Source organism: Leptopilina heterotoma, unplaced genomic scaffold (genome assembly GCF_015476425.1).
Source record: "Leptopilina heterotoma isolate Lh14 unplaced genomic scaffold, ASM1547642v1 Lhet_47, whole genome shotgun sequence".
Lineage (NCBI taxonomy): Eukaryota > Metazoa > Arthropoda > Insecta > Hymenoptera > Figitidae > Leptopilina > Leptopilina heterotoma.
In genome coordinates, this window is record NW_025111098.1 from 2,873,606 (window position 1) to 2,889,141 (window position 15,536).

Genomic DNA, 15,536 nt, shown 5'->3' on the forward strand with positions numbered 1-15,536 from the left:
TACAGTTAAAAGGAATGAATTCATAAACATTTTTATTTTTTATAAAATTTTTGATACAAATTTATATTGAGAAATAAACTCAAATTTTAAAAAACTCATGTTTTATTAATTTAAGTTTGTACTGTCAGATTTATTTAACAAGTTGTTATCTTCATTTTGATCGTACTTTGCTGACAGTTCAGCTTGCGACTGTGCAGAAGTATCATGTTTTAAAACTTCACGCAATGCCATTGTTGCGTATGTAGAAGAAGGAAGTGACATCTCCACAATTAGAGCTTTATATTTTCCATCTAAAAATACCAATATAATAATTGATTAAAATATTATTTGTTGGCATATCTAAATTATTTGTTATTATACAGAGTTTCTTCATATGAAAGTTTTGACAATATACACATTTTGCTGGTAAGTAAATACTTTACCATAAGAAATTATTTCGGATAAATAATAGTTTATATTCAATTCTATGAATCCAAACCTAAACTACTGACAACCTTGCAACACTACTAAGTTTACCGCCGAAACAAAACAAACAATAGAGTAAAATATCATCTATTGTTTATTAAAAATACTTACTCTCCTATAAACCCAACAAATAATCCTTAATTATTGATATTCTAATTTTCAGAAAATACTTAACAATAAAAGCAATATTTACTATATACATAATACATACAAATAATGCTTATGATTGAAATAATTTAATTAAGATACAATAACTAAATTAATATCAAATTCATTAAAATAATAGAAATAAAATGAGGAAATTAATCAAATAAACTGATTATACAAAATAATTAGACATCTAAAATCCTACCCAACTAAATTACGTTACTTAATAATAAATAGTAGGTACTTAGAAATTTCCTTAGATAAGAGGAAATATATAAACGATATAATAAACAAACAAAATAAAATATATAAAATATTCAGGGTTGGCAGTAGCTTGCAAATGGTAAAATAAAATATGAATAAAAGAAAATCATACCTAGTATTTAAAATTAAATTCTACATAAGAATTATTTTCTTTTTTTTAATTTTCTTTTAGTTGTTGTTCTTTCTTCACGGTGAAGTGGTTATGAGTGAAATTAAGTGTAACTAGAGTGGGATGTGTAAATTATATGAAATTAAATAAGGTTCTTAAATTTTTCTTCTATCTGGTTACTTACTTACATTGTTTTTTACTTTGGCTGCTTCAATACAGAATAAATATAACTGATTTGTTTAATTAAAACATATTTAATTTAAATAAACACCAAAACCTTTTTTTTTGGAAAAACCAATCGAGGAATGGGATACCCGTTTAGCTACACAACAAAAACAGAATCAGTCTCCATAATAACTTCAGACCTGTATTATATCACAAATTCAGAGCAAAACAGAAATACCAATTATTTTCACAACATGGAATACTCCAAGGGCAATCAAATAGAACTAAGCCTAACTAACTACTACTAAGCCTGACCAATGAAATTCTAGTATGGAACAAACCTGAATTTTCAATTATTAAAACTAAATCCCATATCCATAGCAGACATAATACAAAAGGTAATTCAGTGGGAAAGATTGATCCAGAAAAAGAATCTAAATAGAATAAAAATTAAATGGGAATCTAGAGAGGACGCTAATACCCTCCTTAGATCAAAACTCCTCCACGAAACTAGCAGATAGATTATTCCTTGAAAGCAAAAACAACTTGTCAACTATAAAAAGGAGATTAACGTCTGAAAAAATTGTTTGTTCAAAAAAGTTTTCCGCATATTTTTACGTATACGGTTGCGAAGCTCATCGCATGGATTTATTGGCAAAACTAATTTCCAAATTTTTGACTTTCAAAAAAGCGCTTTCTGCTGCAATTATTTCATTAAAACTACCCGGCAAAACACGATGGGGATCTACCATTTTTTGCTTAGAAAGCTTACTATACAATAAGGTAGCTTTAAAAACTTTAGCAATTTTCGACAATGTAGGTAGATTTCAGAAAGAGGTAAAAAGAGCATTCAATCATTGATTTACAGTTCTTAAAAATTAACGATTACGTTTTGAGTAACTATTAAAATTTGTTTCCATTCTGCTTATTACCAATTGAAAAGGCAACAAAGAAAGGGGTGAAAAAAGTCGGAAATGTTCCAAAATAGTTAAAAGGAGAAAAGAGCCAAACAAGGCTTACTGGAATGATGAATCCAAGGAAAATGTAATGGAGATACGGAGATTAAATGGTTTCTGCGCAATAGCTAGAACAAACAAGTGGAGTGAAGCAAGCTGTACATAAGGCAAGATTTAACACCCTTCCATCTATACCGTTTTTAAAAATGATAGGTGAGAAATTATTGCAATTCAAACAAGAAGATGAGATTGACTTATTTAGCAAGGATCCAGACTCCCAAAGGATAATTAGCATATCTTTTCGGAACTACAAAATTATTACAAGACTGCAAAACGTTATAATATAACATCACCATTGTCTCTTTCTTGGTCAAGAAGGCCATAAGAATAAGAGCATCCATCGCTTTATACTCACTATCAAACGAAGTTATCGAAGGAATACTTATTTGTATACTGCGAAAAATTGCCAATGTAATGAATCCTTTAAATTTATGTGTAGTGAGCTGACTCCTGAGGTTGGTCTTTCTCAGACGTGGTCAGTAATCAGATCTCTTCAGGGTGGCCCTCGGAGTTCAAGGTTTAATGATTCCTCAGTGATATCTCCAGAGGTTTAAAAATTGCAGGATGAGCTAGTCTGCAAGTAGGTTAGTAGGTACCCCCGGTTTTTATTCCAAGGCACAGTGTAATAGATGAATGCAATGTTTATAACGCTCATTTTTCATGGTTTGAGTTTTAAGCTGCGTTGATGAAGGGCAACATGCAATGTGCTCCTGGTATGGATTTCGTTACATGGGGATGGTTAAGGGCTCTCTCATTGAATGCTCAATGTTTTTGCTTTAAGTTATATAACACACTGTTTATGAATTCGATATTTCCAGAATCTTAGAGAAGAACGAGAGTTATTTTCATCCCTAAACCTGGAGGAAAAGGTTTTCGACCAATTTCCCTCACCTCGGTACTTTCCAAGTTGATGGAAAGAATTATTCAACGTAGACTGAATTGAAATAGTTAGTTCGTTAGTTGAACGAAAAATATTATTACTAATTTTCAGTTTTGGCTTTTGTCGAAAGAGGTCATCTTTGGATTGCATTTCTCTTGTACGCTAGAGGCGCTAATGTTACTGAGGCTAAGTTTCTTTTGCAAGGGATAGCTCCTCTCTCTGAATGCATGGTTAAGCCAGGTTTGTTTAAAAATTTCTCCCACGAAATGTGTGCTGTGCCCTTTATCATCGAAGAAATTGAAATGTGAAGGTGTTTCTGTTGAAGTTGAAAAGTCTCGTCTTATAGACTCTTCTGAGTTGAAATACTTGGGTATTATTTTGGATTATCGTCTCACGGGGATTCCTCATATTAAAAAAAATGTTGCTCGTGCTAGTAAAATAACAAATGTGCTTAATGTCATCTCTATAAGGTTAGTTGGGGCGCTGGTCCAGCGTTGGCTCTCATGGTTTACAGGGGATTAATTCATTTATATTTGGAGTGGGGTTGACAGTTATATGGTTCAGCCAAGTGAAAATGGTGCATTTTTTTATTTGAGCTTCTCGCCTGCAATTTCAGGCAAGTATATACTCGTGGTTCGAGCTAGAGGCAAAATCAATCAACAAAATGGGAGTTCGGTTTTGACCGTTCCCAAGTGCAGTTCTCAAGCATCAATTTAAGTGAGGATTTACCTCACAATGTCTATAGTTCTCTAATTTTGACTTATTTGTATTTTTAAAGTGTCTAACTTCAAGTTTGACGCCATTTTTTTTGTCCACATTAACCAATTTCATGGACACTTTTGATTCTTAATTCTTATTCTTCTAAGTGTTTGTTCTGACAGTTGGCTAAGCCTCAAGTCGTTTAAGAAGAAGAAGAAGAATCAACAAAATATGCTTGCCGACGGCCGCTGTTACAGACGTGTATAGTGCATACGTACGTCGTGTTATAGGAATTTAAAAGTTAGCGCCTATATAAATGGGACCTGTTGTTTTGGAACCCATCGCGAAACTTCGTTGAAAACGGGGGTCTTCGGGGAGATTCTGGGTGTAGGGGGATTCGTTGGTTTGGTGGGGAAATTTTCACGGATAATAAATACCTCGCTCCACGGACTCTCGGCCTCATTACTTCCCAAAGAAAATCAAAAATCACGGGCATTTTCCGCGCCATACATCAAAATTCAACGCCGAGATTTAGAAGGTAAATTGTAGAAAAAAAGAGAATTTATTCTATTTTTTTTATATATATTATTTATTCAGATTATTAATCGTCGGGTTTCTTGTTTTTTTTCTTTGTTTAAATTAAGTGTGGCGTTTATCATAAAATAAATGGGCGGAAATAAAAACTGACCGAGAGAGCAGTGTCCGTGAAGCGAGGCGTTTGGGGATCTATCCTGGCGGAATCTTGGACCAGTTTTGCGATGTTCATGAATGCAGTCCGAGAAAAAAAGGGATCGACATTCATTTAATATACTTGCGTCACAAGGATTCTCCAAACCAACGCGGATCGCTCTGGACCGAGTCTTTTCCCCGGATCCTAAAATAAAGGGAAGTGATGAAAATTGTTTTTGTCCATATTTTTTTGTATAAATTCTTTCATTCTCTAATCTTTCAATTTATTGTGATATTTCGTTTTATTCTCTATATATTTTGCTGACGTATGTGTATGATTGTGTATGTGTGTGTGACGAGGGCGAAAATCAAAATCTTAATCACAAGTCTCGAGACTAAATTTTAATTAATCAATTTATAAGATTTATTGTGTTGAAAGAATATATTAATTCCAGATTAAAATTTGTTGTTTCGTTTTTCTTTTATATAATTGCAATCCTCTTATGTTTATTTTTTATCGTTATTATTTTTTTTAATGATTTAAAAATACATAATTTTGTCTATTTATTCTTATTAACTAATTTTATATTACAGTGTATTTCGAATTTTATGTATTTTATTTTATATATTTATGGGTGATTAAATTTAAAGTGTCATTTTTGATCCTACTAACTTTGATTTTTCGATGTTGGATTTTGAACTTAACGATACTCTATTTTGAGTGAGAATAAAATCAGTCTATAAATTACAATCCAGTATCATATCTTCATTAACTGCATATAAGGAGTAAATTTAACACAAATTTATTAAAAATAAAATAATAAGCTGCAAGAAACAGAATTTTGAGGGGACACCACTGACAAGGGACACCACTGACATTTTGCTTCATTTCTCAATTTCGAAAAAGAAAGACTTTATTTTTAAGTTGAAGTCGTTGCGGTTTTTAAAGTACGTGTAATAACTGAAAATGAGATACAATAATATTAAAAAAATATTAATATTATGAACAAGTTTTCGATGGGGACACCACTGACATGGTGTGCTCGACAAAGTGATACTTGCTTTCTGCCACTAACCGTACAAGTTGTAGATGTGATAGAATGTTGTAATGTTTTTTCTTTAAGAAGCTATACATATCACCAATACTATTAACGCTTAATAAGGCAATTATCTGCACTAGGTTATTTAAATATCAGACATGATATTCAAAATTTGCGATAATTACTTAAAAATATGAAACTAACGGACAGGCGATTTTGATTTTTTTTCTAGCACTGGATCAAAATTATTCTGCCAGCACAATTACTATATAAAAATATAGACTCTTACCTGTACAAAATAATTTTTCTGGTACTAAAAATTTGAGAATCAACAATTTTTATTATTAGGTAAAGTTCTGATTTCTTAAGTGCGGACAAGGGACACCACTGACATTTTGCTTCAAATTCTTCTGCCAAATTTTTTCAGAGAATTTCTAGCGACTAAGAATTATTAATTTAAGTAGAAGGAGTGATTAAGAAAATTAATTGACTTCAAAAACTTTTATATATATGAACTGGTATTGCAGATTTTTGAACAGGACATGAAAATGACATTTTAAATTTAATCACCCTTATATTGACGTTTGTAGTCCGAATTTTAAACGCCAATTTAAAAATTACTGGGTCTGGTCCATGTCTCTTATTATACTTTTAATTTTATACAATGAATAGAATTAGACCCTACCTACAAGTAAATAAAAGGGATAAAAAATTTGTTTAAATAAAAATTTACATACCAGCTGTATCTTCCTTTGGTTTCACTTTTCTTAATCTATCGATGTCTGAGATAACCAAATCTTCATCTTTTTCATTGTAATGAATTACTTTCCATGACAAATCAAGCGGTACTTGCAAAATTTTTCTGTATGCTCCTCCTAATGTGAATTTCCTGAAATCGATAGAAGTAATATTCGTTAGCAAGATGATTCTCATTAATTGTGAAATTAAATATCAAGGTAAGAAAGTAACATTTGTTAGTGTTGACAGGAGTGAAATGTTGCACGGAGAAAAATGGAGTATTCAACTAACTATCTGGAGGGACAAACAGACTATATTTGAGGTTAAGTTTTTCGTAACCATCTCGGAGGGATAAATAGACACTCCGATGATCAATTTGACTAACTAAAATTAACACTCAAAACCTAACCCTCTAAGTTTGACTATCCAGTTTTCTCAGTGTGGAAATTACGATTTACTCAAGGTCTGTATGTGACAGTATGGTATGTCTGGTAAGGATTAAATGTTATATAATACTGTACTTGACATTTTCAGGACTTAGGATCGGTTCCTCAACTTTTTTTCACCGGAGTTTAAGACGGTGAATTGGGTTTAGTACTTTTAGAAAATTAATTTAATAATATTTGATCGAGTTCAGCGATTTAAGCTCTGGTTAAATCAGTCGTGAAACTTTCCCTTAAAGTTTTCTATAAATAACTTTCCACCCGTTGTGGGACAAAGAAAAAATAAGAGATTGCAGCCAATCAAAGAATGGACACTAGAGGATAGGCCAAAACCTAGAACGTTTGCTTGGAAAATCATATACGAATATTGAGTAAAGTAAAGTTATAAGTAAACTTACTTGTTTTTCTGTTTTAGATCTTTTGTAAGTCCATCTTCATGAAGAAATTCTTCATACCAGGAAACAGCATAAGTTGGATAAATAATCCTCCAGCCAGGTTGTGGCATAACAATATCCTCCAACTTATACTTTGCTAAATCTTCTTCCTTCAAAATTTTTACTTTACGTACGTTACATGTTAATTCACTGTCTTCACTACTATCTGCATCGAGTGACTCTGATTTATTAGTAGAAGTCACTTCGTCCATTTCATTATTATCACTGCTTTCAAAAACCAAATCACCTACAATTGGTTTCCTACCGAACTCTCTAAATCTTCTCGAGACTACGTTATTCCATACGAAACTTTGATACGCATGCAGGTACATGAGGGTTATATTTTTTGGAATAGCATTTAACACTGCTTGTGTGTCTTGATTGCCATGTAACTTCAAGGCCCGAAGAACTTGACCTTCAATTGTTTCTGTTCTATTGAGAGCATTGTATGCGGCATTTGCATCTCCAGTTTGTTTATATATTTTTCTAGCCTCGGCCAGACATTTGTCTTGCTCAAAATCTCTAGGCTTCAAGATTAAATTTATAGCTTCATTCCAATTACCTAATTTAACAAAAAGTAATCTTAATCAGTAAGCTCAAAATACGACACAAAATACTTTTGACGCAATGAAATTAAATGAATACTTCTTTATAGCCCGGGTGAATATAATTCGACCGAATTTCATAAGAAATTGTACACGAATTCGGTTATACAAAATTATTCATTTGATATTTACCTTGCAAAAGAGCTCTTCCGATATCGTGAGTAGGAATGTTTGCTATTGTCCCAAATCTTTGTAAACCATAATAGTTAATAAAACCATGATCCTTCAGTGCAAGCATAGCAATTTCAATTTTTTCAATCGGGTCTAGAATATTTCTTAGAACGATAGAGAATCGATTGCCAAACAACATTCCTAATCTCAATGGTGATGCTTCAAATTTGAAATTTCCCACGAATAAACCTTTAATGGATCTAACAGATCGAAGAATCTTATTAGGATCAACTTTTTTAACGCTGACCCATTGAGTTGTCTTCCCGCGACGATCCTTGGTACCGGCGTATGTAAAGCAATTTGCTTTCAGTCTTAAACTAGAAGAAATTCGATTTAATGCATCCATCGTATCCAAATTTATTTTATGTAGAATAAAGTGACAGTAGTCTCCACCTCGCTTGGACCAATCAACACGTACATCTGTTTTTTTAAATATAATACTTATAGAAAGAAATGACAAAGCTTGAGGACACACAAAAAAAGTTAATGCTCTAAACGTTAGAGCTTTAAGAAAAATGGTTTTTTAATGTAAATATTGTTTTTCTTATTGAATTTCAGTGTGATTTATACCTTTTTTGGCGGTGCTTTTGGAAACTGTGATGAATTTTTTCTCATCTTTAGTTAATGTTTGACTGACAGCATTTGAAATATTTTTAACCAAAACATGAACTGCTCTTCGTTTTATTTTATCCCAGTCAGTTACATCAATTTCAATGCTGGAGACAGAGGAATCTTTGTCAGATAAAGAATCAAGTTGATTTTGAACATCCAGTGGAATAGCTTTTCGTAATTGTTCTAGATCTTCTAATTCCTTCAGCTGGGGAGGAAGCTCTTGATTAGTTAACAGCGCTATTTCACCATCAGGTGAGATTTCATGAACATGAAAATCACTGTATCTTTCCTTGATAGTTCCTAGAAATCCCTCGTGATCTACTACATATTCAGTGATGCCAACATCGACTTCTTTCAATCGCACATTAAGTTCTAATTTCTTCCGTTTTGTTTGCAAACCTTGTTCAGCGGGTAATTGTCTTTTTCCAATACGGGTGTCATTATGTTTCGACTTTTCACATCTACAAATTAAAAGTAATTATAGAAACTTCCGAACTATATGAGTGAGTCTTTATACAGTAGAACCTCGATTATCCGAGGTAATGTGGGGAAGAGGTACCTCGGATAATCGAAAACTCGGATAACACGGAACCAATGAAAATTTCAAAATTTTAAATTATTTTTCATGTGTTTAAAGTGTTAGAATAATATTAAATGACAAAAATGGACGAAATTTTAAATGCAATGATCACAAATAGTGGTTTTGTAAAATTTATTTTCCAAATTTAGTCGCTCGATCCGTTTTATCCGAGTTATTCCGCATTATCCGAGCATGTTTTGTGCCTCGGATAATCCGGAATCTCGGATAATCGAGGCTCGGATAACCGAGGTTCTACTGTAGTTAAAATTTATAAAAATTCCAACGCATAAAAAGTAGAGGTGTGCTCAATACTCAATACATCGAATCAAGCTTGGTTTGGCTCGACTCGACTCGACTCGACTCGGTTTGGCTGTTTGAGCATTTTACAGACACCGAATAAACCTGAGTATGCAGGCTACTCATTTTGAGATGCAACAAAAATGAGTCCAAGTATTTTCTGTGGCACCTTTAATAAAAAGTATAGTATTAAATGATTGCATATGATCTTAAAGGCTTTAATTTATAAACAGTGCTGGCATGCTGATTTTTCAGTTCAGATCTTTAAAATTCCTTTCCTGACCAATGAGTATGCTCCCAGTAAAAAAATAATTGAAAGTAACTTAAGCTGAATTCAGTTTCGCGTGTAAATCATCGAATACGGTGAATTATTTTTTCTTACCGTGAATTTTTCTACCCGACTGGTGGTGAATTTCACGTCAACTCATCACAGATATTTTCATTAACTAATGGGATTTGGTTAATACTCTGTTTATACACTCCTTAGATGATGAAAAAAAACCGCTCAAAATTTTTTTTGAAAAAAATGTCGTAGATAAAAAACTTTGAACTTTTTGGTAAATGTTTTATTTAATTTTAAAAGAAAAAGGACGTCATATAAAATTTGATATATTCATTAGAGGTGTGCAAAAAGCTGGAATAGTCGAGCCGAGCTTGAACTGGACTCATATCGAGTTAACTCGAGTTCAGCTCGGCTCGAAAAGCTTGAAAAAATTCGATCGAATTTCGAGCTTTTTGCACACTTGTAATATTTATTTTTGTAACAATACACTAGTTACTTTGTTTCTAGGAAGCACGTACAAAAGTCACAGAGTACACAGAGAACAGTCTCATGCAATTATAATTAAATAAATAAAGCATTGATTACTTATTAAAATTTGTTAAATCACATTGGTTCTACAGTCCATTGTGGCGTAGCGTTACTACATAACTACAGCGAGTTGATGAACTCGCCGAAAACTTTTCTGTATAACTGCTTAAATGTAATACTAAAACTAACCTTCTAATGTGGTTTCTCCTGTTTATGTGGAAATCTAAGAACGTAACAACCAATTCATAACTAAGGTCATTTATTGAACAACTTCGCTACATCTGTCTGTCTGATTCAGACTGGGAAGATCACTTACTCTTCGTGAAGCTAACTCGGGTTGTTCCATTGCGATTGATGATAATATCGTCAATTAAAATCTCGTCTTAAGGTAATATAGAGGGTTATATAAATGACATACATCTAAATCGATTAAACACTTGTGGATACCGTTTTCATCAAAAACGTACTGATGTAGTAAGATTATTTATTGAATTTGACAGAGAGATAAATCATATTATATGGAAAAATTTTGTAGAATCAGTACTTTAAATATAATTTAGAATCTTAATTAAATACACCAATGTGTTTATCTTAAATGAACAAAGATAAATTCATATATGCAATCATCCAATAGTTAATAGATTTGTAGATACATATTACCCACTAGTATCGCCAACTTCATCAGGTTTCTCCATTTTTCTGCTTCCTAACAAACAGACAAAACAAATCCATACTAAAATTTTTAAATTATAAAAACAAAAAATGTAATATTCTACAAAACTTTTTCTATATCTTAAACCTGACATTCTTTTAATTGTTGTTTAATTAATTAATTTTATTTGACTTGATAGATTAAATTACAGTTGAGGTACAGATAGAAGAATTTCCTTATAATTCAAAGTAAGTTTGCAGGACAATCTTACGTGATAAGAATTATGGAAGCATTTTTCTATTTCCAAATTGTGCTGATAGCTCACAGACTAATTGGGTGTTAAAAATTTTAATTATTATAATTTGTCTCGTTTTAATATCTCCAAAAACATAGTGAATAAGGTTTGAAATCTAGGGCTAAATTATGTTCTTATGACTTGACAGGAGAAAATGGACATTGAACTCGGAGTCTGCGACTCCAAAAACATATAAGAAAAATAGCTAAACTTTTAAACTTGAATTACTTTTTATTCTTTGTGCGACTAAAAAGTAGTCAGGGACCGATTTGGCTGAAACTTGGCACATACTTAGAACGCGGAAAAATAAAAGAAACGTAATTTTTGTTATCGACAAAGAAGACGATGTAAAGGTTTGAAACTACCCCTTTAATTCCTAAAAAATTACTAAAATTACAAAAAAAGGTTAAAGCACTTTCAGATTAAAATAATTTTTAAACATTTGGTACAATAGGGTTTTTGAGGTCGCTGATTGCAAATTTGAGATGAGATTTGCGGAATTCAAAATGACGGTTGTATTTTTAAAATTTTTTTTTTTTTGAGGTCGTTGATTATCAATTTGAGGTCATATTTACGAAATTCAATATGTCGAAAACCTCCAAGTAACGAGTTTCAAGAGAACCTGGTGATTTTTCAGAATGTTGTAAATATGACCTCAAATTGATAATCAACGACCTCAAAAACCCTTTTGTTCCAAATGTTTAAAAATTATATTAAACTGAAAAAGCTTTAACCTTTTTAGGGTTCCGTACACCTACGGTGTAACTGCGGAACCCTATTGGTGAGACTCTTGTGTCCGTAGCCAAATCGTGTCCCCCCCCCTAGTGGCTAAACTATTTGACCTAAAGAGCACAAATTTGGTCCAGATATGTACACTGTAAAAAAAAGGGAGTTAAATTTCAACTCCCCAGGGGATTCTATAAAAGTCGCACTCATTGGGGAGTTAATGCCAGGGGAGTTAAATAAAAAGAGTTAAAACTTCACACCCAAATGCTAACTCCTCAAGGAAAAAATAACTCGCGCGGGTGTTGAATGAAGGGAGTTAGAAATTAACTCTCTTTTGGAGTTGATTTTTAACTCGAAAAATTTCACTCCCAACTCCAGAGTCCGTTAACTCCCTAAATTTTTTACAGTGTATTTTCACTCGTAGATTACAGGAAAAATATAGCGAATGTGATTGGACGTGATGGGCATAGCGTTGTCAAGGAAATAACAAGATTTTTGGCCAAAAATGCATAAAAAGTGACCATTCCCCCCCCCCCCTTAACTTCTAAACTATTCGACATGGAGAGCTGAAATTTTGCATGCTGGTGTATTTTTACTCGAATATTACAGGAAAAATATAGAGAACTTGATATGTAACGATGGCCATAGCGTTGTCAAGGAAAAATTTTAAAATTTAAAAAAAAATTTTTTTTTTAACTTTTACATTATTTGACCTAATGAGCTGAAAATTGATATCCTAGTGTATTATTACAGTCTGACGACAAAAAATTTATTTAAGAAACTTTTTGAAAAAAATCAAAAAAAAAATTTTTTTAATTTTTTTTTAGTTTAAACACGTGGCATTAAATATTTTAAGGAAGAGTGAAATTTTAAGAGAATAAATGAGAGATTGTTTTCTGACTTTAATTTCTTAACTAAAAATAAAAAAAAAAATGGACAAGTGCGAGTTGTACCTGCACTGCAATGGTGGGTTTCGTATTCACAAATATTAGAACAATACTTGCAACATTTATCGGTAGTTTGTAGAACTTAAATAAACAATTAAAAAAATATATTAAAATCATTTAATAAAAAAGAATAACTAAAAAAAATTAAAGTATTGTATATCTAATATTGTAAACAATAATAAGCAGAGGAACTATAATTTTAAAAATTTTGTTCCTCTGCTTATTATTGTTTACAATATTAGATATATACAATACTTTAATTTTTTTAGTTTTTCTTTTTTATTAAATGATTTTAATATATTTTTTTAATTGTTTATTTTAATTCTACCAATTACCGATAAATGTTGCAAGTGTTGTTTTAATATTTGTGTACGGAACCCGCCATTGCAGTGCGAGTACAACTCGCACTTGTCCAATTTTTTTTTTGTAATTTTAGGGGTTTTTTGTGGATGGTTATTGATATGGCACATTTATCCATTATATGCAATATACTTTTATCGTAACATATGCACTTTTATCGAACAATTGGGAGATTTATAAAATTTTATATGTGAAATTATACATATAAGATTTAAGAGTATATATAGCAGACTTATTTAAAAAAAATTTTGATTTTTATAAAACATGGTATGTATACGGAAAAAATACTGTACTAAAAACACATGAGTGAACTGTTGCGTATATTGCACGCACATTACCATGCGTGATTTGCTCGGAATCCATCCTATTTTCGCATGGTGCCTAAGCAAAAGCCACATGAGCCATGGCTCTTGCTACAGCACCATGCGAAAATAGGATGGATTCCGAGCAAATCACGATGGTAGTGTGCGTGCAATATATGCAACAGTTCGCTATGTGTGTTTTTAGCACAGTATTTTTTTCCGTGTAGGGGACTAGGGGTTCTTGAAGCTAGACTAGTTGAAGCTTGAAGATTACGAATTTAATATCAGATATTTTGAATTTAGAATAAAAAATCCAATATAGCTATGCAGGAATTTTTTTCAATCCATTGGTAAGTCATTGATAAGTTCAAAATACGAAATATTTACGAAAATTGAAGTCAGGATTTCGATAAAAATAACTATTACCTGGAGCCAAAAAATTCTTCTTCTTAAAAACTGAAGTCAAATACTTTGCACCTTCCTTAGATAAGCCTAAATCTTTAATAAGTTTTTTCATTTCCGATTCTGAAAATAGTTGCCAAGGTTTTTCAGTGTGCAAAGATGAATCTACTTCTTTATCATTATTGTCTTTATAAAGTGCTTCTTCATATTTCTTTTTTTCAGACATCTTCAAGAACGATGATATTGATATAATATATCTGTTTCTGTAAAAAAAAACTCCGTATTTACAAGAAATATGTAACAAAAGACGAAAAATGGTTCAAACTTGTTTTTAGACCACAAATGTGGAAAAAATTAAAAATTCTTTTTTCTTAAACTCAAAACCAAGCTCTGAAGAGATCTATGAGGGTAAATTATTTATGTCTTGCTATATATACTTTTAAGGTTCATGGAAAATAGAAAAAGTAATTAATTTTTAAAATATTTTTCTCCGTTTGATATTGCATAGAATTTAAGGGGTTCATCCCGTGCGATGAATTAAGACAAGACACAATTTGAATATTAAGTATTCTTAAGAATACTTAATATTCAAATTTTTAAATTTCACAAAGAATTAAACTGTACCTAAATGAAATAATATTTTCAAGCAAAATTTTCGCCTAAATTTTACGCTAAATTTTCGTTTATAATAGAGTAGCCGAAAATGTAATTTAAATGTTCAGGAAAGTTTGACGCTAAACATTTATTGAAGTGGGGCATTTAAATCTTTACACAATTGTCTCTAAACTTTGCTAGTAAATCTTTAATAAATTTTTAGAATTCAATTTTCTTTAGAAAAAAGCTACCCTGGAAAATCTTGTCTTAGAAAAATTGGCTTAACTTTTTTATCTAGAAAACTTATAAAGTTTAGTGACTTTATTGCAATATATTTATTTATATATTATTCAAAAAAATACATGTCTACAATTAAGAATATTAATAAAGATATTTAACATTTATTTTTCGTTAAATTAACAGTAACTACGGCGGTGACGATAACTATTGTATTTGCTTTACTTCTTTAAAGTCGAAATAAGGAAATAAAAAATCTCAAGGTTTTTTTATTTAAATAAAATATTAATTTAAAATTTTTTAATTAAATAAAAAACACGTGTCACTCACGTGTCCCATTGTAAACTTTACTGTGGATACACGTGCGACCACTAAATAACATGACCTTAAAGGATTCACATCTACTCTATACCATTAGATACATTAATAAACTATACAATATATTTACAAATTCTCAACACTGCACAGAAACTTGTAACAATATTGACATTTTCTCGATGTTGAAAAAGATGTCAAAATGTTTTCATTATTGCTTCAAGTTTCAAGTGCGCTGCATGGGCTGACAAAAACAAAACCTATAAATAATAAACAACATATTCATTGCTCTATGTTTTCCTCGTTTTCCTTCTTAAATAAAAGTAATAGTATTACAATACCTACATACCTTTATTACTTTTTCTTTTATATTCTTCTTGTTTTTTAACAGCAGTTTTTTCCAACTTATTTTCGTTTCATTTGTTTTTTTGAGAAGCAAGAAGATACCGCTTACGCTTACCGGATAAAAATATAGGGTAGTGACCGTGATATCTGACTATCTCTCTTGCACTCATGAAATTCTGCTTTTGGTTTTAGGCTGCGGTTACACCTCAGCAGGCA

At 31.4% G+C, this 15,536-nt stretch overlaps 1 protein-coding gene across 1 annotated transcript; it reads right to left on the reverse strand.

Annotated features, from left to right (window-relative positions):
• On the reverse strand, positions 1-15,498 carry LOC122507423 (pseudouridylate synthase 7 homolog). Its single transcript, XM_043620124.1, has 8 exons — positions 15,325-15,498; positions 13,854-14,092; positions 10,806-10,851; positions 8,416-8,918; positions 7,807-8,265; positions 7,034-7,631; positions 6,192-6,343; positions 1-290 (listed from the first exon to the last, which is right to left on the reverse strand). Exons 2-8 carry the CDS (start codon positions 14,053-14,055, stop codon positions 106-108), a joined length of 2,145 nt encoding a protein of 714 aa, XP_043476059.1. The 5' UTR covers positions 14,056-14,092; positions 15,325-15,498; the 3' UTR covers positions 1-105.
• Between the last annotated feature and the right edge of the window lie 38 nt (positions 15,499-15,536).

Coding starts and splice junctions, on each gene's coding strand:
- LOC122507423 (XM_043620124.1), bottom strand. CDS start 14,055: ATGTCTGAAAAAAAGAAATATGAAGAAGCACTTTATAAAGACAATAAT. Junction 10,852..13,853: donor GAAGAATTTTTTGGCTCCAG/GTAATAGTTATT, acceptor TCTGTTTGTTAG/GAAGCAGAAAAATGGAGAAA. Junction 291..6,191: donor ACCAAAGGAAGATACAGCTG/GTATGTAAATTT, acceptor TGGTATTTTTAG/ATGGAAAATATAAAGCTCTA.